This window comes from Sinocyclocheilus anshuiensis, unplaced genomic scaffold, assembly GCF_001515605.1.
Source record: "Sinocyclocheilus anshuiensis isolate Anshui unplaced genomic scaffold, SAMN03320099.WGS_v1.1 scaffold1820, whole genome shotgun sequence".
NCBI lineage: Eukaryota > Metazoa > Chordata > Actinopteri > Cypriniformes > Cyprinidae > Sinocyclocheilus > Sinocyclocheilus anshuiensis.
The window spans coordinates 41,113-63,607 of NW_015555821.1; the positions used below are offsets into that span (position 1 = coordinate 41,113).

The 22,495-nt window shown below is 36.0% G+C and overlaps 1 protein-coding gene across 1 annotated transcript in view; it reads right to left on the minus strand.

The window, feature by feature from the left end:
• LOC107675312 (netrin receptor UNC5C-like) overlaps window positions 1–22,495 on the minus strand; it is a gene marked incomplete at its 5' end in the record, with an annotated part of 57,796 nt that overhangs the window by 17,056 nt on the left and 18,245 nt on the right. Inside the window, one exon of the mRNA XM_016469612.1 lies at window positions 19,710–19,813. Within this exon, the coding sequence (XP_016325098.1) occupies window positions 19,710–19,813 (104 nt within the window). The remainder of the gene's footprint in view (window positions 1–19,709; window positions 19,814–22,495) is intronic.

The following is a 22,495-nucleotide window of genomic DNA, read 5'->3' on the forward strand; positions in this document are numbered from 1 at the left end:
TTATGCATCCGTGTGTGTAGGTGATGGATATTTGATTTTTAAAATAAACACTGTCCCCATCAAAGAGAAGTTTTTATTTAGGATGGAATATGTTGATCTGAAGGTTGAGAAACTAGTGAATGTGTAAATGTGCACGTGTGTGCATCTGAAGGTTTAAACAACATTAATTGCATTACTTGGAAGTAGGGATGCACCGATACAGATACTGCGCTCCTGTACTCATACTCATTAAAATGCTCTGATACCAAAAAACGATCCCACACAGCATGTGAACAGTGCTGTATCCAAAGAAACACAACAGAACAAACAGAGAGCAGAATGGAGTTATTAGAGATTAAGGATGTCTATGAAGTACATTTCTGTCATGACAACTCTCGGAGGGATTGGCATTGTAATGTACATGACAATGTTAATGTATTTGGTCTTGGCGGAAATGCTGCTGTGAGCATGTAGGAAATACTGCTGCTGCACATATAACACGTATGAATACCCCCCATAGCATACATGAATCACCTCGTAGCAGATCTATACAGGTGGAGCTGGGGAAGGTGGAGGGTTTCTGAACTGCGCTGCGAACTGCTACAGCAAACAAAAGCCAGGTATCTGAATATTGAGCAGTGAGATCATTGGCTACTGATACAGGAGAAAACCAATCAGCTGTGCCATGTGATAATGATGTCATTAGATCAGATTGAGTTAGACCTATTGGACTGCGCCATCTAGTGTTTCATGCCAGAACTCTGTATTTCTGTCATAACAACTCTCGGAGTGATCGACATGGTAATTTACATGACAATGTTAATGTATTTGGTCTTGGCGGAATAGATCTGCTACGTTGCTGCTGCTGCGGCAGAGCAAGTACCGAGACATGTACTGCCAATACATCCACAACATGCTGCTGTGAGCATGCAGGAAATACTGCTGCTGCACATATAACACATATGAATAACCCCCATAAAGCAGGAGACACGGAACACAATACAATACAAGCCAATATATGCATGCCGCTGAATATAAGGATAAACTGCTGCATCAGTGGACATGCATGCATTCACGCACATGAAGATGAACAGACAAGGAAAGACAAGACACCCCCCAACAAAGCAGATCTATCGCCAAGACATATGCACTGCTGCTGCTCCAAGGAGCCATGTGAACCGCATGTGTTACTATCTATGTGTGCCTGGGCTACCACGCCGACCGGCTTAACACTACTGGCCTATGGCTATGTGAGCCTGGGCTACCACGCCGACCGGCTTAAAAGTAGTGGCCTATGGCTTTGTGAGCCTGGGCTACCACGCCGACCGGCTTAACACTAGTGGCCTATGACTATGTGAGCCTTGGCTACCACGCCGAATGTGTGCCTGGGCTACCACGCCGACCGGCTTAACACTAGTGGCCTATGACTATGTGAGCCTTGGCTACCACGCCGACCGGCTTAACACTAGTGGCCTATGGCTATGTGAGCCTGGGCTACCACGCTGACCGGCTTAACACTAGTGGCCTACAACTATGTTAGCCTTGGCTACCACGCCGACTGGCTTAACAATAGTGGCCTACGACTATGTGTGCCTGGGCTACCATACTGACTGGCTTAACTCTAATTAGACGTGCACTATGTGTAATGTTAATGAACAAAATGGATATATGTTGCAATCCGATAGATAAGACCCCAGCATCCACCTGAGCAAATATCATAATTTAGTCATTTGATATCTGCTGTTATTTTCTACACTTCATCAGTCCCAGCAGCAGAGTAACAGCTTGTTAATTCATGTTCGTGCAATGATAAGATGGACAAAGTTAGCCGATGCATGACATTTACTCTCTGGTGTAGATAAAATTTATCAGGGTTACAGTGCGCGAAACTCCTGGGTGGACTGAACTTGAATGAACTGAAATAAAAGCAGAATTTAAACGTTCTTTCTCCGTTTTCTGAACTACTCAGCACAGCTAGAGCATGTCACAATGAGCACATTTCTCTGAACTACACTACCCATAATGCATTTCATTCAGGACTACATCAACCAAAGATAGTGATCTTAAGCGATAACTCTTAAATACCTTCTTTCCGCAACACTGATTGTTAGGGTTAGGGTTAGGGTTAGGTTAACTTGTTTATGGTTGCTCGTTTTAGTATTCAATTAGGCAGACCATGCAAATATACACAGCGATATGGATTAAAAGAGCATTCACTTATCTTAGATGTTGATTTCAGCTGTTCTGAAGTGCACTGTGAACTGCTACAGCAAACAAAAGCCAGGTATTTGAATATTGAGCAGTGAGCTCATTGGCTACTGATACAGGAGAAAACCAATCAGCTGTGCCATGTGATAATGATGTTATTAGGTCAGATTGAGTTAGACCTATCGGATTGCGCTATCTAGAGTTTCATGCCAGAACTCTGTATTTATGTAATTAATATAATATGAAACATTCAATATTTATGCCTCTATCTATCTATCTATCTATCTATCTATTAGGGCTGGACCAGAATATTAGATTATTAGAATATTCGGTAACACTTTATTTCGATAGTCCACTTTAGACATTCTATTAACAGTAAGTAACTTTGCAACTACATGTCAACTAGCAGTTAGTGGAGTATTAGTAGACTGTCTGCTTAATATCTTCTAACACGTTCTTTGTCAACTTGTTCTACTAACCCTAAACCTACCCTAACAGTCTACTCTGAGAGTTAGTAGACATGTAGTTGCAAATTAATGAGAATTAGTTGACATACAGGTGCATCTCAATAAATTAGAATGTCGTGGAACAGTTCATTTATTTCAGTAATTCAACTGAAATTGTTGAATTTATTTAATACACGAGTTTCACAATTTGAGTTTAATTATTGAAATAAATGAACTTTTCCACGACATTCTAGAGATGCACCTGTATAGTTGACATATAGTTACAAAGTTACTTATAGTTAGTAGAATGTCTAAAGTGGACTATCGAAATAAAGTGTAACTGAATATTCGTTTGGTGGGTTGGCATTCGATTTTCAATTTTGAGATTCTAATATTCTTTTTTTTTTTTTTTCGAACACCTGGCATCCCCTGCGAAACGGTTCTCATTCGCGTTTGAATATGAATCGCCCATGAGTGATTCAACATCATGATTCAGTTCATCTGGAAGAGAAGACAAAAATGCCGAAGACCTCAGCTGTGTGGGAGCACTTTAAATTGAGTGAGGACAAGACAAAGGCAGTGTGCCAAATACGCGATTTGAAACTGGCCTACCACAACAGCACATCAAGTTAGAAAAATCAAGAGTTCTGTAAGTAGTACGCCTATATTATATTGTTGGTGTAAAAAAATGAGCTGCTTTTATCCACCATGTTAATCGGTAATTTTACACATGATAAAAACGTGCACTTAATTTGCTTGGAAAATACTTATCACTAGTGCAGTGTCCGTTCTCGGAGCATGTAAGGTTCCGCTTCCGGCTCGCGCTGTTCTGTATTTTATTGTTTATTAATTCTGAACGTGTCGCGTGTCCATATTGCACCAAAATGCGACACTGCAATCCCTTGGGTCCTCAGCAACACACTCGCCACGCGTGAAGTCGATTGGATGAACGGTTCTCGACATAATAAGTTGAGTCCTTAACCATCTTCAAGAAACGACTAAAAACACATCTGTTCCACCTTTATTTGACCCTCTAACTCTAACACTTTCGCTTTCACATCGAAAAACACAGCGTCTTCACAGCATGGCGGCGGCGGCAACAATACTACAGCGAGAATAAAAGTTACGCCTTCTTTCTTTGCGTGAACATTTGGGCGGCGTTATGCAAATCTTCCCACATAGTGAGGTAGACATGTGGGGGCGTGTTAGAACAAGCCGTTTTAGGTAGGCGTGGCTGACTCTTAACTTTTATAAAGAATATCTCTTTGGATTTGAGACTTTAGTCTTTGCAACTTTACAGATCTTCTTTATGCACCAAGAGCTTGTAACACTTCAAAGAGAAAGGAAAAATTGAAATCGCATCATATGACCCATTTAATATTTACATTTATTCATTTATCAAATCTCAAATCTAGCTGTCTTAAATCTAGCTGTCAATCCAAACAACATTATAGGCACGCTCATATTATATTACATTCATGTGCTTTCCAAAACTCCTATAGGTAGTTGACTGTTTCTCGAGACACAGCCCATATGAGGTTTTGTGTCCTTTCACCTAGTAAAAGGAACAGAGTCTGTTGTTCTTCATGGAACGTGTGATTTAAAAAAAAAAAAATATATTTTTTTTTATGATATCTGTGATCTCTCTTTCAGTTTTGGAATGTATCCTGTGTTCCTTTATCCATTTTTATAAATCCGTGTTTTGCCTTCCCAATTGTTTTTTTGGTGCTTGCACCTCTCTTGTTTCTTGACTTAAAGAAAAGGGACGTTTCTATACATATTTCTATTACGTATTTCTCTGTTAGGAGACCTCAACTATAAGGGTTTTTCTGCAAGTCCAGTCAAGCCATTACAAAGTAAGCTTTGTACGTGTCCTGCTAATATTATATAGGCCTAAATGTTTGTGTGTGTATGTGTGTATATGTATATATATGTATATATACACACACACACAAAATATTTTCATATATATATATATATATATGTTAGAAGATATTTCTATTTCAGCTAAATTATGTTCAAATTCTACATTCATCAATGGGTCCTAAAAATGTATCAGGATAAAATTGTTGTAAAGGAATGATACATTGATGATAATTTCTTGAGCAGCAAATCAGCATATTAAAATGATTTCTGAAGGATCATGTGATGCTGAAGACTGGAGTAATGGCTGCTGAAATTTCAGGTTATAATGAGTTCTATAGTATTTTGTCGCGCCACGCTGTTCGCATCCGTTGTAGACAATGTGTTAGAGAGAATATGTTCAGCCCCCTCCCTCCAAAGCTTCGAATATTCGGTGTTGATTACTACTGAAGCTTCGAACTCAAAAAATGGTATTCGGACCAGCCCTAATTACTATATGGACAAAAGTATTGGGACACATGTCTTAATTACTGAATTCAGGTGTTTGAATCAGACCCATTGGCACATGGGGTTAAAAAAATGGGTCGTTCAGTTTGTGATATTTCACCCCTGTTAGATATTCCACTGTAAGTGGTGTTATTGGAAAGTAGAAGCGTTTAGGAACAGCAACAGCAGAAGACCATGTAAAGTCACAGAGCGGGTCACCGAATGCTACGGGCGAATGGTGTGTAAAAGTCACCAACGCTCTGCTGATTCCATAGCTGAAGAGTGCCAAACTTCCACTGGCATTAATCTCAACACAAAAACTGTGCTGCGGGAGCTTCATGAATGGGTTTCCAGTTGCGTGCAAGCCTCACATCACCAAGTACAATGCCAAACGTTGGATGAAGTGGTGTAAAGCAGCCGACACTGGACTCTGGAGCAGTGGAAACCTGTCCTGTGGAAGTGACGCATCACGTTACCTGCCTGACTTCATTGTGCCAACTATAATGTTTGGTGAAGGAGGGATAATGGTATGGGGCTGTTTTTCAGGGGTTGGGCCTGGCCACTTATTTCCAGTGAAGGGAAATCATAATAAGATATTTTGGACAGTTTAGTGAAGGCCCATTTCTATTCCAGAATGACTGTGCCCCAGTGCAAAAAGCAAGCTCCATAAAGAAATGGGTGGATGAGTTTGGTGTGGAAGCCCTGACCTCAACCCCATCCAACACCTTTGGGATGAACTGGAACAGAGACTGCAAGCAAAGCCTTCTTGTCCAACATCAGTGCCTGACCTCAGAAATGCTCTACTATATGAACGAGCAAAAACACCCACAGAAACACTCCAAAAGCTTGTGCAAAGCCTTCCCAGAAGAGTGGAAACTGTTACGAGTGCAAAGGGGGACTAACTCCATACGTTTTTAGAATCTTACGTATTTAGATATGTATGAATTTATTTAGATATTATACTGTATTTAGAATCTAGAATCTATGTATTTAGAATCTTTCTGTCTGACTGACTATTTTCAAAACATTCAAACAACATTCAATATTTTTAGACCATTTAACTCTAGTTAAAATTACAGTTGAGTATATACTTAGAGTTACACTTTTATTTATACATGGAAGGATGGACAGACAGCTAGACAGACATATAGATTTCATATGATGTAATAAATTAAGCAGTTCCTCTTTCTGTCATAACATTTCAGATTCCAATTACCCTCCTGTGTGTCATGGCCAATTCAATTCAAATTCACTCTCATGAACTGAAAGGGAGACGATTCTTTAATTCTGAATTTTGTACCCTGTAGTGAAGGCATTTGAACACTATCAGTAAAGTCTAAGGTTGTTTTATTCTCCCATATAAAAACACACTCTCACACACTGCCTGCAATACTACAGAAAACTCATTTAAATATTTGCTGAAGTTCTTCTCAGCAGAACTCCAGGTGTGCGAAGCCCAAAAGCACAATAACAGCTCTAATTCTGTAGCTTCCTAAACCTTTTTAAACCCATATCTCTTCAGAAAGGAAACCTGCGTCCTTTCATGAGCTCTGAAGATTGTACACAGTCTCACTGTTGATTCAAGCAAGCGTCGTCGAGCCCTCGCAATCAAGGAACACTCCATAGGGGAAATGAAGTGGGCGGCTGTAATATATAGGCTTCGGTGAAGGTACATGGGGCTGAGCTCCCAGCAGAGGCTTGTAAGAACTCACCAATGCTGCTAAAGTGCTCTACATCCATGCTAAGTGGGCTATCGTGAATTATGCAGCGTATTCAGCGATCGAGCTGATGATCAGCGTGTGCAGCACGGCTACTTTAATCTCACACACCTGTACTGCTTTATTCAGCAATGCTGTGGATGTCTTCATGCAAAGGACCGAAGAAACTGATGGAGAGTTTGGGTGTAATGAGAGGAATAATCCACTTTGGCTACAACTTCCACCTAGGTTATGTAAAATGCATGATATTGCCATGCACTCTGCATAGAAGTCCTAGTATAGCAGATTAAATATTAAACATAACTCATAAGGATGGAAAATGCAAGCTTTCATCTGCATCTAAGCTTACGGTCAATCCGTAACTAATCATAACTGAGCACAGTAGTTGTAGCATAGGTGTAGTGAAAAAAAAATGCATATTTACTAATTTATATTATATATTTAAAATAGATATTTACTATCTTATATTAGTGTCAAACCAAAAAGGAAAAAGATGGAGGAAGGAAAACTATTAAAATGAACATTTTTAAGCAAAAACTAAAATGAAGAGAATCTAAAATGCATTTTGACAGAAGGAAACACGATGCATTAAGAGCCTGGAGGTGAATTTGAAGATCAGGGTAAATTGAACTTATTTTGTCTTCTGAAACAAGTATTTTCTGTAGCTTCTGAAGGGCAGTACTAAATAAAAAAAATTATGATATTTAGGCAAAATAAGAAAAATGTACACATCTACATTCTGTTCAAAATTTGTGTATGAGTCCCTCAGTTGTCCTCAGTGTGAAAAGATGGATCTCAAAATCATACAGTTATTGTTAGAAAGGGTTCAAATATGCAAAAGATGCTGGAAAACCAAATAATTTGTGGGATCTGAAGGATTTTTCTGAAAAACAGCGGCAAGTTTAACTGTTCAGGATAAACAAGGGACTCATGAAAATCAAAAAACAAACAGAAAAATCTATTTAAATGTATGTTAATTTTGAATTGTGTCCAATTTGGAATCTGAGTTCGCAGCAAACCTGTGTATCTCTCTATAGAATAAACATAGCTACAGCTCAACACTGAGAACATCAGAATCCGTCCTGCAGATATCAATAATCTGACTCTATTTCAACAACTAATAACACTCCAGCGGTGGAGGATATGAAGCACAACCCGATGCAGTTATTACAGACACCTGGAATTTACTCTCACCTTGAACTCAAACAAGCACAGAAGATGAAACACACACACACACACACACACACACACACAGCTTGTGCTTCACGGAAGAAAAAAGTCATACAAGTTGAGAATGACAAGAGGGTGAATAAATGATGACAGAATTTTCATTTTAGTGAAAATGTAACTCTTTTATTTGTGAACTATGCCTTTATGCTGCTCTTAGTTTGATCTGCTATCTCTTCCGAATTCATCATGATAAATCATATTGGATCATCTGGAAATAATGTGTTTCTAACAATCATGCTAGGCCACATTGAGCTTATTTCTTTTGTATCTACAGAGAGATAGAGAGAAAGATAGTAAAAGTAGAATCAGTTTATGTTTCTTTCATCTTTTTGTGATCAGACGCTGCGGCTGACAGCCTCCTTCAAGCAGTGTCGTCTGCAGGCTGAGGTAGGTGTGTGTGTGTGTGAGACACAGATATTTGAGGAACGCTGTGAAGAGATTTTTCTATTTTCACAGAGAACAGACAGAGAGATCCGCCCTGGAATTCGCTGGATGAACTCTTTTCATGAACTTCTTAGAGAAACAAAACCTTCATTCAAACATCACTGGTAAACGAAGCCTACTATTACTAAAAATGACATGCAGAAATTTATGAAAGGAAAAGTATTTAAATCCAGTATTCGTTTTTCTCGTAAATCTTGATTATTAATATTTTGGCATAATGGAATATTACAAAATAAATGAGTTAATTTGATTAATGATTACCTGCATTATTTATTGGCTTAATTATATCTATATGAGTGCTGTTCAAGCACTTCAGGCTATATTTTGGAACACGTTAATATAGTGAAATACAGTGAAATATTATTACAATTTAAATAAACTGTTTTCTACTGTAACATATTTTAAAATGTATTTTATTCCTGTGATGCAAAGCTGAATTTTCAGCATCATTACTCCAGTCTTCAGTGTCACATGATCCTTCAGAAATCATTCTAATATGATGATTTGCTGCTCTTATTATTATCAATGTTGAGAACAGCTCAACCAGCTACCATGTTAACTTCAACTCATATAACTGATAGACGAGCAAACTGTCTAACTAAAGTAGGACTGCACCAAGTCTGACCATCCAGAACCCTTGAAAAACCAACTACCACATTAAGATTATGAATATATACAAATACAAACCCAACAGTGGGTACATATTTCACAATTTATGTTGAAAGCTGAAGCTCGCAATTATGGAAAGGGGCGTTACATTTCCGACGCGTGCTTGTGGTGTTTGGCCAATCACAATGCACTGGGTCAGCTGGCCAATCAGAGCAGACTGTGCTTGTCGGAAGGAGGGGCTTTGTAGAAAACTACGCGTTTGGGAGAGGCGGGGCATAGAGGAACTACAATAATGTACAGTATTTGAAAAATAATGTGTTTTTTTAACATTAATTTTAGCATGTCAACATATTCTGTTACACCAAATACACAAAATAATGATCTTTAAAATAGCATCATATGACCCCTTTAAGATATTTGTAGTTATTAACTTTGTTTCACCACTCTACTTTAAAATAGCATCATATGACCCCTTTAATATATTTGTAGTTATTAACTTTGTTTCACCACTCTAGAAATTGGTTCAAATAAAAAAGTACATTCAAACAAAAAGGCAAAAATAAATAAATAAATACATGAAAAAAAAAAAAAAAATTCAGTCCAATGTGGTATTGTGCTCGACTTGACCTACTGTTTCTAGTGTGATGGATAAAGCAGGAAAAAAAAAATATCAGGAATTTTCCCATATCATATTCATTATTCGATTTGAAATTGGATTCAACTATCAGTTTTTATTTCTGCCAAGAAAATAGCCGCTAACCAAATTAACCCTGTAAAACCTGACATATTAAAGAATAGTAAGAAAATCTATTTCTTTGAAATGGAGTATTGAACCTTAGACAAAACACAAAAGAAAATCTATTAGTGTTTTTTGTTGCATATCATATTTGATACATCAGGCTTTTATGGCTCATATAGTATGATATAATGAGAAAATGGAGCTCATACTCGATGAGAAAAAAAAAACACCCCAGTTTTATTCTGAAGCTCAAATATGCAAATTGCTGCAGTTGCTATTATTTATATGGTAAAGGTAAGATGAAATTCTGATGCTTGTAATGTAAATCAATGAGATCTTGATTACAGTATAGCAGACGACTAACATAAATTGCATATAAATATCAGTTGTCACTCTATATCTCCCAATAATAGTAAGATGATATTTAAATGCTTAGTTTAATGATCAAAGCTCTGTAGTTTCAAGACATATAATGCAATGCACAATGATGATTGAGAGATGAACAAATAAACGTTTGAACATTTGAACATTATTTTTCTAAAAATGATGTTTGGATAATCAAGTAAATCTAAGTTGCTTCAGTCCAGTAAATTATCATCTTGAAATATTACTAACAATATAAACGTTAACGTTAACACACATTGTTTTTACAATGACACCAAAAGGCCTTTTATTTACTAAAAAAGTATGAACTATCAATCAGACAACAGAAAGCGTGTAGTAGATTGGCAACAACAGGTTTTTCTGCAAAATTTGATCAAAATGATATATTTAAGGGTTAAACATTAAATGTAGTGATGTCATGTAACAACAACAAGCACTTGACAGTTTAAAATGTATACAGCTATATTTCAAAAATAGTAGAACTTTTTCAGTGTAAGCTGTGCAGTATGCTGATATTCTATTGAGAACACAGCCCTCAAATCTCCATTTTTTGTCATAAAGCTCCTTATGTTCTGATCCCGACACTCTGGTCTCTGATCAACTTCCTGTTTCTGCTCAGGTTGGAGAGGTATGTGTGAGATCTGAGCTCGTGTTTCTGAAGAGCAAATGGCTCCGTGAATATTTCAGCAGATAAAGTCGTTCTGTCTGTTTCTTTTGTGTTGCCATCAAAGTTCTGCCGCTGACTTAAATAAAGACGCAAGAGCGGAAAAATTCCTCTGCGCAGTTGGGCGGATGAGAAATGTATCTCTCTCTCTCTCTCACACACAGAGATTGAGGGAGGGTTGGGGGCCGTTGAACAGACAGAACTGGGCCATTGGAGCATGTCACTGAGTCCCAAAGCTATATATACCTTTCACACACACAGACACACACACACACACACACACACACACACACACACACAGGACACCGTTGTCTCATGTGGTAAGTGCATTAAATCAGCTATTAATTACTGGTGTTTGCTTAGGCAAGTGTCACTATTAGTTTTTCTTCCAGACATGAATGATTCCTCAAATCACAAATTAATTTTCTAAACGATTAGACTGCTGGACAATAAAACCGGTGAAAAAATCTATCTATCTATCTATCTATCTATCTATCTATCTATCTATCTATCTGATAGTTGACTGCAACTGAGAACATTATAGTCTACTCATGAACAATGAAAGAGCAACTTGAAAGCAATACATTTTCAAGTGATGACATCAAATCACAGATAAGTTTTCATATCTCTATTATTTCTTAATCGATTCCATGTGGTAAAAGGTCTTATTTGTACCTACAGTATAATTATTCTTCCTAAGAAGTTCTACAAGAAATATCTGAAAAAGATGATACTTAAATGAAGCATAATGAGGTCTCCGCTGAGTTATGAAAGAGCAACTTTTGAGCAATAAGAGAGGAGAGGAGAGCTAAGATGAGAGGAGAACAAAGGAGAAATGAGATGAGAGCTGTTTTGAGCTGTTGTTGTGCTGTGTCTTGCTCTCTGAGGGGAGAGATGGTCATTAATCACAACACAGATGCACCGAGAACCTCCAGAGATCACGAACTCCACAGAGACCACACACACACACACACACACACACACACACACACTATATTACTCCAGCTCTGTGTGTAACCTTTGATATCACCACTCTTATTTGTTATATTAATCGTCCACACGCAGTGGCTTTAAGAAAGCATCTGTTAAAACAATGAAATGAACATGAAAAAAAGGCCATAGGAACTATTTATTATTTTGCAGAAGGAATCCCTTACAGGCCTCTTGAAATGAAAGAATTCACTGCATATGAACATACTGTAACTTTCAGAACTCTACATTACAAAAAGAACACATTGAAGCTAAAATGCTATATTGGCTTTGTAAAATATAGTTAAATAAAAAAAGAATTGTATAATAATATAATAATAAATATATTGCTTATTTATTATTAAATGTCAGTTCAACATATCAGTATAGTCAAATAAATTATTTAAAAATGATAAAAAGTTAAACAAATGCTAAATTATAAAATTAAATGAATTTATTCATGCTCTCTGACATGTATGTAATTTCAGCATTAACCATTCAAAATAAAGCTTTTCTCAGCAGTTATCCAAATTTATCAAGACACTTAATTAATCAGTCAGTATCTTGTGTAATTAATTAATTTGGTTTGATTAATTAATCTGCAGCATTATTTTATGTTATGTAATTTAATATTAACGTGAAATGTCCTTATATAGCCTGATCTTATGGCACGGTTGTGTTTATGAATGGATAGAGGGATGAAAAAACAGAAAGGGAGAGTGAAAAAACACGAGAGCAGGAGAATGAAAGTGTGTTGAGATAAATGACAGCTGCAGACAGCAGGGCCAGATTTGTGGTTACGGGTCATCATGGAGGTCAGGTGTGTTTAGCGTGTGTGATTCGTCCCTTGAGTCCTGCATAATGAACACACACTTCCCCATGAATGCCACATGTTAAAGTACTACAGCACTCACTCACTCTCACACACACACACACACACACACACACACACACACACACACACACACACAGAAACACTTCTTCCTGACCTCTGCACTCGCTTGAAAGCTTAAACACACCTCACACACACTCAGCTTCACCTTGCCAACTTTCCCTTTAAAATAAAGCTTCTTTAATGCTTCTTTAAAGCACTTTAGGTTGAGCAAAGAACACTGTTCTTGTCAAGAAACATTTTTGCTTCTATCAGTATTGATTCTAAGTGCAAACAATTGAATGAATGTTACAGTTTATATTATTTCTGCCATAAAAAATGACAAAAATGTGCGTTATTTGATGTGTAAATCTGTCTAAATTATTGGCGTATTGTTTAGATGATAGTAGTGCAATGCAAGTTTTAACTAATGACAAAATCCTTAAAACAAGGTAAATATTATCAATGTCTTATCAAGAACCATTTATGGCACTATTAATATTGGTTCTATGTTCAAACAATGAAATAAATGTTCCAGGTTTAGTGTCTATAGTATTTCTTCCATATAAAATGTGTTTTTTTTTTTAGCTGTAAAGTTGTCTGTTTTTTTTTATTTTTTTAATTAAACACCTTTTTTTAATTAAAAGAAGTTAAAATCAAGTTGAAAAATGCATGACAAAATGTACTTGCATTAAAGCCAATATACCAAATTCAAAAGATTGGGGTCAGTAAGATTTAAAAAACAAACAAACAAACAAACAAAAAAAAATAACACTTTTATTCAGCAAGTTAAAACGGGGCATGTTGTCACTGTATGATTTTTTTTAAACAATGGAAATCTGTTATTAAACAGGCTAGCATTTCAGCACACACACACACAAAAAATAAAAAAAATTATGACATACAAAATTCATAATGTAACACAAAAACAGACTATTTTTTTTTGCCTATATAAATTGTAAGTCATAAATTGCATGAAATTACAATATACAAAACATGTGAGAACCTTACTTTGGAGGGCAAACTAATACTTTTCCATTAATATTTATATTAATTATAAATTCAAAAGTATAGATTGCTTCAAACATTCTACAATTTAAGATTTTTTTTTAATATTTATTGTATATCTTTTTGTTAACAATTTTAGCAGCACAACTGATTTCAACATTGATAATAATCAGAATTGTTTCTTGAGCAGCAAATCAGCATATTAGAATGATTTCTGAAGGATCATGTGACACTGAAGACTGAAATAATGATGCTGAAAATTCAGCTTTGCATCACAGAAATAAATTACATTTCAAAATATATTCAAATAGAAAACAGCTATTTTAAATTATAATAATATTTCACAATATTACAGTTTTTACTGTGTTTTTGATCTAATAAATGCAGCCTTGGTGAACAGGAGACATCTTTCAAAAACATAAAAATTCTTCTGGTATTTTATTTTATTTGTTTTCACTTTAAGTTAATAACAACTAAAAAAAATAAGCCAGTGTAGTATACTAAAAGACACATTCTCTCAAAACAAGTGCAATTCAGTGGTAAAACCAGTTTAGAAACTTATTTTTAAGTGTAAATGCATGCATATTTATGCATACATTTATATAGCACAGGTTCAAGCCATATACAAATGCTATTTGTCAACAGACACATACTTACAGATATTAATTTATAACATTGACCTGGTGTGTGCGTATGCATACATGTCAAAATGTGCGTGTCAGCATGTGTACTGCATTAACTTGGCTCGGACACAATAACTCACTCCATCTCCAGATGCATTTCTGAAATTTACACACGCGCTGACACATTACCAACATACAGAACATCAGCACATTTAATTAATGGCACACCATAAAAGTCTGTTACCGTAAACAATCTCCATCTTCGTTAGCATAAAACACAGTAAAGTGCCTTTGCTCTGAGCTAATGAAGAAGATATTAATTCCTGTAACTGTGAGGCTGCAGGAGCATCAAACACGCTGCTGGAAGCTGTTTGCAGCTTTCTGTTGAACGTGTGTGAGAAGTAGTGCTAAGGAGAAGCTAAAACAAGCAGTGTTTCTAACTTAACTACATTTGTCAGTAGCGTGACAGCAGCTTAGCTGTTTTCAAATAGTGCAGCTTTTCTACTAACAAGCTATTTTTCTCAACAAGCAGCGGTGGAAAGCACGCAGTTAAATTATATTCTCCCACCACACACACAAAATAAGTCGTAACCACCATCAACACTGGAAAAGCAATTACAAACCCAAAACACTATTATTTTAACCCTGACGCAGTACATTTGGAAAGGGGAGGCCGGGGCTAGTTGTCACACGGAGAAAGTCAACTGTCTAATTATACGAATGTGTGTTTTCTCTAGCAGTGCTTTTGTGTGTTGCTTTAAAACACCAAGATCAAACAATCTTACGGATCTTATTAATATTCAATCTTACTCAGTCTTATTAATATAAATTAGAATTAAATTATACATTTTTTTATTTTATTTTGCCCTCCAAACTAAGGCTGTCACAAGTGTTTTATACATAGTAATTTCAGACAATTTATGACTTGCAATTTATGTTAGCCAAAGCAATGGTCCTATATTATATTATATTATATTATATTAAGTAGTACAGTCGATTAATTAATTAAATTATATACTGATTGATTAATTAAAATGATCTTGACAGATACTGTTAATTGCTGAGAAAAATTATTTATTTGGAACTGTTAGTACTGAAATATATACATGTCAGAGAGAATGGATTATTCATTTAATCTTCTATTTTTGCATGAATGATTCTATTTTTTATTATTTTTGTTCTGAAATAATTTTAACATGTTTAATAGCAGGTTTCCATTGTAAAAAAAATATATAAGTTTCCATAGTGTGACAACATGCCTCGCTATGGCATGTCATAAATAAAGCATATGTTCAATGAACTGTATCTTTTTGGCCTATAGGCAATAACAGTGGAAATGTTCAATAGTTTTTTTGCAGCCCAGACTTTAATAAGAAAACTGAAATTGACTTTCAAATATACATTTACCCTGAGAAATATTCACCGGAGTACAAAAAAATAAAAATAAAAAAAATAAAAAACAAAGTGACAACTAGCCCCGGTCTCTTCTACTAAGAAAATGCATAGAGCATTTTAGATAAAACAAGACAGTGAAACATGACACACACACACTATCTTTCAAATGTTTGGTGTCAGTTAGATTTTTTAAAGGAAATTAATACTTTTATTTAGTAAGGACACATTAAATTGATCAAAAGTGATGGTAAAGACACTTGTAACGTTAAATATTTAGATTTCTAATAAATTCTGCTCTTTTGAACTTTCATTTCATCAAAGAATCCTGAAAATAAAAAGTTTTTCTTGAGGAAAGGATCATGTGACACTGAAGACTGGAGTAATGATGCTGAAAATTCAGCTTTGCATCACAGGAATAAATTACATTTTCAAATATATTCACATAGAAAACAGCTATTTTAAATTATAATAATATTTCACAATATTACTGATTTCCCTGTATTTTTGACCAAATAAATGCAGCCTTGATGAGCAGAAGAGACTTTCATTTAAATAAAAAAAATCTTTGAACTGACTAAGTGACTAAGTATCTGTAATTTGTACTGTTAATTACAGGAAGAAAAAAATGGCAGCGCTCCTGAGAATGAGCCATATACTTATGAAAAGTGCAACGTTGACTGTATAAATTACTTAAACTACTTTAAATTATGAGTATCTGGGAGCTTAGAAAACCCACAGTTACAGAGCAGCTTCAACAACATTAGTATGAAATACAGTTTGAGTCTCAATAGTGTGTGTGTGTGTGTGTGTGTGTGTGTTTATGTGTGTCTCTAGAGTGCTTCAAGTGCATCTGCATGTGTGTTTCCTACCGTGTCCTGATGGTTTCTGCAGATTTTACGGATGTTATGAATAGCACACCATTCATCGTACAAATACAGCTCCCTCAGTACATAAACTCCTGCCACTGTATTACGCTTTACATGTGTATGTGTGTGTCAGAGGGCAAAAATATAATTGTGACTGTATAAAGTAGAGGTCTTTGGTCTCTAACTATGGCCCGCCGGTGTATCCAGGTTAACCTGTATGTATATTATATCCTATCGCCATAGAAACAGTGTGATTTTAATGAGGGCTCTGTGATTGGCCGGGTCTCGTCTTTCTGCACTGTTATTTTAGACCGTTCTGGCTCCCTAATGGCTGCGGCTCACGCTGTGGGTGTTCAGAAAATAAGCCCAGTGAACACAGAGGTCATTCGCTCGAATAGTTCAGAAAAAGCAAATGATATTTACATGAAAATGTATATCCTGACCGGGTCACGGTGTTCCCAGCACCCTCCGGGAACACGCAGGGACGGCACGAAAGTTTTTCAGTCTAGACGGAGTCAGCGAGCGGAACAGAGAGATATTGCAGCACTCGGTGGAATTCACATGGCTCTTCTTCACATCTCAACTTACTCGGCCCGACGTGTGTGTGTGTGTGTGTGTGTGTGTGTGTGTGCGTGTAGTGTCCTCTGGGTCGTTTACGGGTCTTCTGGGAACCCTTGACCTCTGGGTCAAAATCAGGAGCAGAAACGTCTCGGTTACGTATGGTAACCCTCGTCCCCTGAAGGAGGGACCGGAGACGTCACGTCGGATGACCGACGAATTGGGATCTCGCTTAGAGAGACCAATCTACTTCGAGTGTAAACTAAATGAGCCAATGCACATTGGCATGCGATTATTGCATCCAGCTGCTGCTGATCACAGCGTGAGTATAAGTAGGCAGCTGATGCAGCGCATATTCAGGTTTTCGCTGAGGAGCCGAGCCGGTGACCCGGCCGCTCAGCGGTGGTACAGGAGCTGTGGCGACGGGACGTGACGTCTCCGTTCCCTCGTTCAGGGAACGAGGGCTACCATACGTAACCGAGACATTCCCTTTCAGTCGGTCACATCCGACGTGACGTCGAGAGTGACCGACTGAAAGGGAACTACTCTGACAGCTCTGAACACACACACTGTACGATGACAGACAAACTCAACATGCGCATAAGAGCATACACTACATACATACAACTACAGCATACAGCAGCAGTCTAACTTTGGACACACCGACCACATTGTAGAATAATAGGAAAATCATCAAAACTCTGAAATAACACAGATAGGAATGATGACAAACACACACACACACACACACACACACACACACACACAAACACTTCATGAGGTGCATCCTGAGATGCTTTTTATTGAAGGAGGAACATGTATACTGGACACTTGATGACTGATTTTCCTGTACTATCTTGTTCAACTCATCCTTTTCTGTTTGGTTTTTAATTATTAAAATTCTGATATAATATATATATACACACACACACACACACACACATACAGAGACACAGACACACACACACACACAATTTAAAATCATAAATTATAAAATACTAATTTTATTCATTTAATTATTGATTTTCCTGTACTATCAGGTTCAACTCATCTTCCATTTTTAAAATTATTAAAATTATATCAAAAATAAAACAACTAACAATTACTAAATTAATCATAAAAGTTATAATTGTATTAATTTAATGACTAATTTTTCCTGTACTCTCCAGTTCAACTCGTTCTTTTGCATTTTTTTCATTATTAAAATGATAAAAAAGTTTAAATAATAAAAAATAATACAATTAATTATAAAAATAATTATTATATGAACTTGACACCTTATTTTCCCGGTTCAAATCTTCTTATTTTGTTTTTTAATCATTAGAGTAATAAAAAAGTGCATTATTAAAATAATAAAAAATGACAAAATTAATACATTTATTGTTTTTTAATACATTTAATTGTTTTTTTAATCATTAAAACTATAAAATATTTTTTAGAATAGTTACAAATTATAACATTTAATAAAACATATAGAATTATATATTTATAGGCAGTTTAAATAATATTTGTCTACACAATAATTAATAATTAATAATTTTAAAAAGTGAAGTATAGGCCTTTATATTCAAAGGCTTTTTTTAAGATCATGCAAAACATGTGTCCAAACTGTTAGACAGTAAATCAGTCCGTCAAGTAAGTGTGTTATTCTGTCCTCCAATTATACTTTCACACTTCTTCTCTATTTTTACACAGTTCATGAGACCTTAGAGTTCAGTGGAACTAACACTCCAGAAAGATATGAACAAGGTCTGCCTGTGTGTGTCTGTCTACACACATACAGTGGCACAAAAATGTATTCGGACATTACTGCATTAAAAAAAATAAAAAAAAATTAAAACAAATGTGGAATCTGCATTCAAATGATGTGCAAGCTTTTCTCAGAACAAACTTCACATTTCCGAGCCACTTTTTCAATGATATTTAACCAGCTGCTCTCAAGGTCATTTTTCATGGATGTATGAAGTCAGTTCTGCTCAAGTTCACACAGGTGTCCTCGCAGAATAACCAATGGCCTAGTTAATCATATTAACAGATGAACATGGTCCACAAAGCCTGACAACAACAAAAAGTGTCCCAGACTTTTCATTTTAATTTTGAATAATACATTTATAGTTTCCTATTTTGAAAGTAGAGTGATTGTTTTGAACTTAGATACTATTCAAAACATGTTACTTTAGCTAAAGTATCTGTATAAATACTTTGTACCTTTTACCGTGAGTGTGGGGTAAAAAGGCTCATCTTGCCCATTACACATTTATAACATTTTTAAACAAAACAAAACAAAACACTTTTATGATTTATTTTCACACAAAATCTGTTGCTCCATCAATGTTCAATAAAAACATATATTTTCTGCAATTATACACTATGGGGGTAGAGAAAAGCACATTTTTCTTAAAGTATATGCCTTCAGCCCTGTTTTACCCTACTAATATGAATAAGAGCTGTCAATTTAACATGTTAATTAGTACATTTAATTATAAAAAAATAGTTTGACAGCTGGCAACACAGGAGAGAGCTTGACATTCATCCCTATAGGCAAAGCTGATCAGTACGGTATTGACGTGTGTGTGTGTGTGTCTGTGTGTGTGTGTGTGTGTGTGTGTGTGTGTGTGTGTGTGTGTGTGTGTGTGTGTGAGTTTGTACCTCAGCAGGCGGTATGCCCTCAGGTGGGCGGCACTGCAGCAGCACTTCCTGTTCAAGTGACACCTCCTTCCCCAAGGGTTCCTGCTCAAACGTCTTCCTCAAGACTGTGGAGAATGGAGACAGAGGGGCGACTCATTTACGTATACTTCATTAGTCACCTAGCAACAGTGCTGAATATTTCTTACATTTCACATTGTCATTTTATTTTGAAAATCTGTTTATTTCCAGGTTTAAATGGAAAAATATCAGATGTTCTCTCAGACTTATATAATAAGTAGTGCAGAATTCATTATCGCCCTGCAGTTCATCTCATTGTGATGTTTTCTGTGTAGCTGACAGTGTGTGATTGGCTTCTTCACACAGGTGAAGAGTACAGCTCACAGGATGTGTGAATGACGCTCATATCTGCCATATTCTCAGGTCAAAGCAAACATTTGTGCTACTCGTTCACATTATTATCTCATAATGTTCACATGCAGGTGTAAATATCTGCTTTTCTCTGTTGGTTTCTGTGTGTGTGTGTGTGTGTGTGTGTGTGTGTGTGTGAGTGGGTGTCTAACACTTGAGGTCTAACGGACAGAAGGCCAAACTCATCTTGTCTTCAACACATCCTTCTCTCACCCCTCATGTGTGAACCTGTGAATTGTAAATGCAGAGATGTGTGTGAATAGTTGTGGAGGGAGTGAATATGTGAATACCAAACCTCTTTCTCTCTGTTGCTTTGTGAGGTTTGTGATGAAGTTAAGACTTCATATCTGTTCACTAGTGCCGGGTGACACATACACTGATCATTTTATGACGTATGTCTTATTATAATATTTCGTATTTGTAACAAAGTTAAAAGCTCAGGGAAGGAGGAGGCGGGAAAAGGCGAACATTTAAACAAAACTTTAATTATCAAATAAACGAACACAAAACTGTGATGAGTCTCCTGCTCTTCCTGCTACGGCCGGCCAGTGGGTGTGTCTAGGAGACTCATCAAGAGAACGATGTCCACCTGTTCTTCCTGCTATGAGTCGTGGCTTTGTTGGTGTGGGGATGGCCTGGTTTGCTCCCGAAATAATATTAATTTTATTAATTAGTATATTCATTAAAATCCATTGAAAAAAGGTAGCCTAAGCCTACAATGACAAGAAGCAACGGTTAAATATGAGTTAAGTTGAATCAAATTGACTGTGAAAGTTGTTTAAACTGATTAAACTTATTAAATTGACTTAAAAAATCATTTGTTGCCATGATTTTTGGATTATATTATAACCTGTAACATGTCTCTGCCGTTCCCAAATTAAGAATTAACAATATCTACAGACAGCAGAGAAAGAGAGAGAGCGTCTACCTCAGCAGCAACTAATCTCGCATTCTCACATCTGTAGCGCTTATTCTGATCTTTAACGTTAGGTCTTATTGACTCAGAAAACATTAGTTTATTAACAAATAACTCAAATATCCCCTCACTATTTTTCACTTTTTTGTTTGTTTTTTATTTATTTTATTTTTTTTTTCTTTGTTTGTTTTTTGGGCTGATGCACCAAAATTGTGTTTGCATTCAGTAGCCTATATGGCAGCATTTTTGTTGTGCAAATTTTTTGCATATGGGCCCGGGGCTGACTTGCTACGCCGCTGAATAAGACTGATGTACCCGCGTTGTAACACAAATAAATGTAAGGTTTTTGGATTTTCCCCTTAAAGATGGATATAGCCGATGTAACCCAAATAAATTATATTATTTAAATTATTTTAAATTATTATTTAAATAAATTATTTAAAACGAATGCTTAATTTGTGGTTCATTGTTATTTTTTTTAATGAAAACCCAGCAACAACAACACTCACTTATAGTCTATTAAACGAATAAATGAAAGTTTTATTAACAAAAGTTGCGCTTTGGATCCGCCATCATTGTGTCAGTCTTCTCGCATCACTCTTGTCACGTGACACCCCACCCCGCGCTTTGTTTGTCTTCCTGCTATAAGAGTCGTGGCTTTGTTGGTGTGGGGATGGCCTGGTTTGCTCCCGATTGCTTTGTGTTTGTTTTTGGTTTTGGAATGTTTATTTGGATTTTGTTATGACAGGGTTTCTGCAGACATGAACAAGTTAAATTTAAGACGTTTTAATACCACCTTATATGAAATTTAAGACCTAAACCTGTAATGGAAATACACATTTTATTACATACATATATGTAATATTTAATGTGTATAAATTAAAAAGAAAACAAAATATCATTGCTGTAATAAATGATGATATACAGTGAACTTTTCATATCAACAGACAATATTCTATACAAAATATCCCTGCAAAATAACTGCATCGCTGAGATTTTTGGTGGAGTAAACAATTTATTCTGTTCTATCAGCTTTTACATACTTAAATCTGCATATTTACCTTTACAAAGGCCTATTTCCTATTTTTATTAGATGCATCATCTTTCATGTCAAATTATTATAATTTATCAATAAATTCAATATACACTATACACTATCTACCAGTCAGATTAAATAATTTACACTGCAAATAACAATAATTACAACTGCAATAAATAATGTTATGAGATTAATGTTTTAAATGCATTTATGAATCATTTATGAGTATACAAATAAGAAATGTTGAGGGGAAAAATGCATACTTTTCAAAGTACTTCTCAACTGAACGACCAGTAAGTGACGGTAAGACACTAAGTCACTGAGTCAGTCATTCAACTGATTGGATTGAGTGTCTGGTTTCTTAAGGACGTTCATGGACAGCTGACTCCTAAAGCTTTTGATATTCTTCATATTCTTCATATT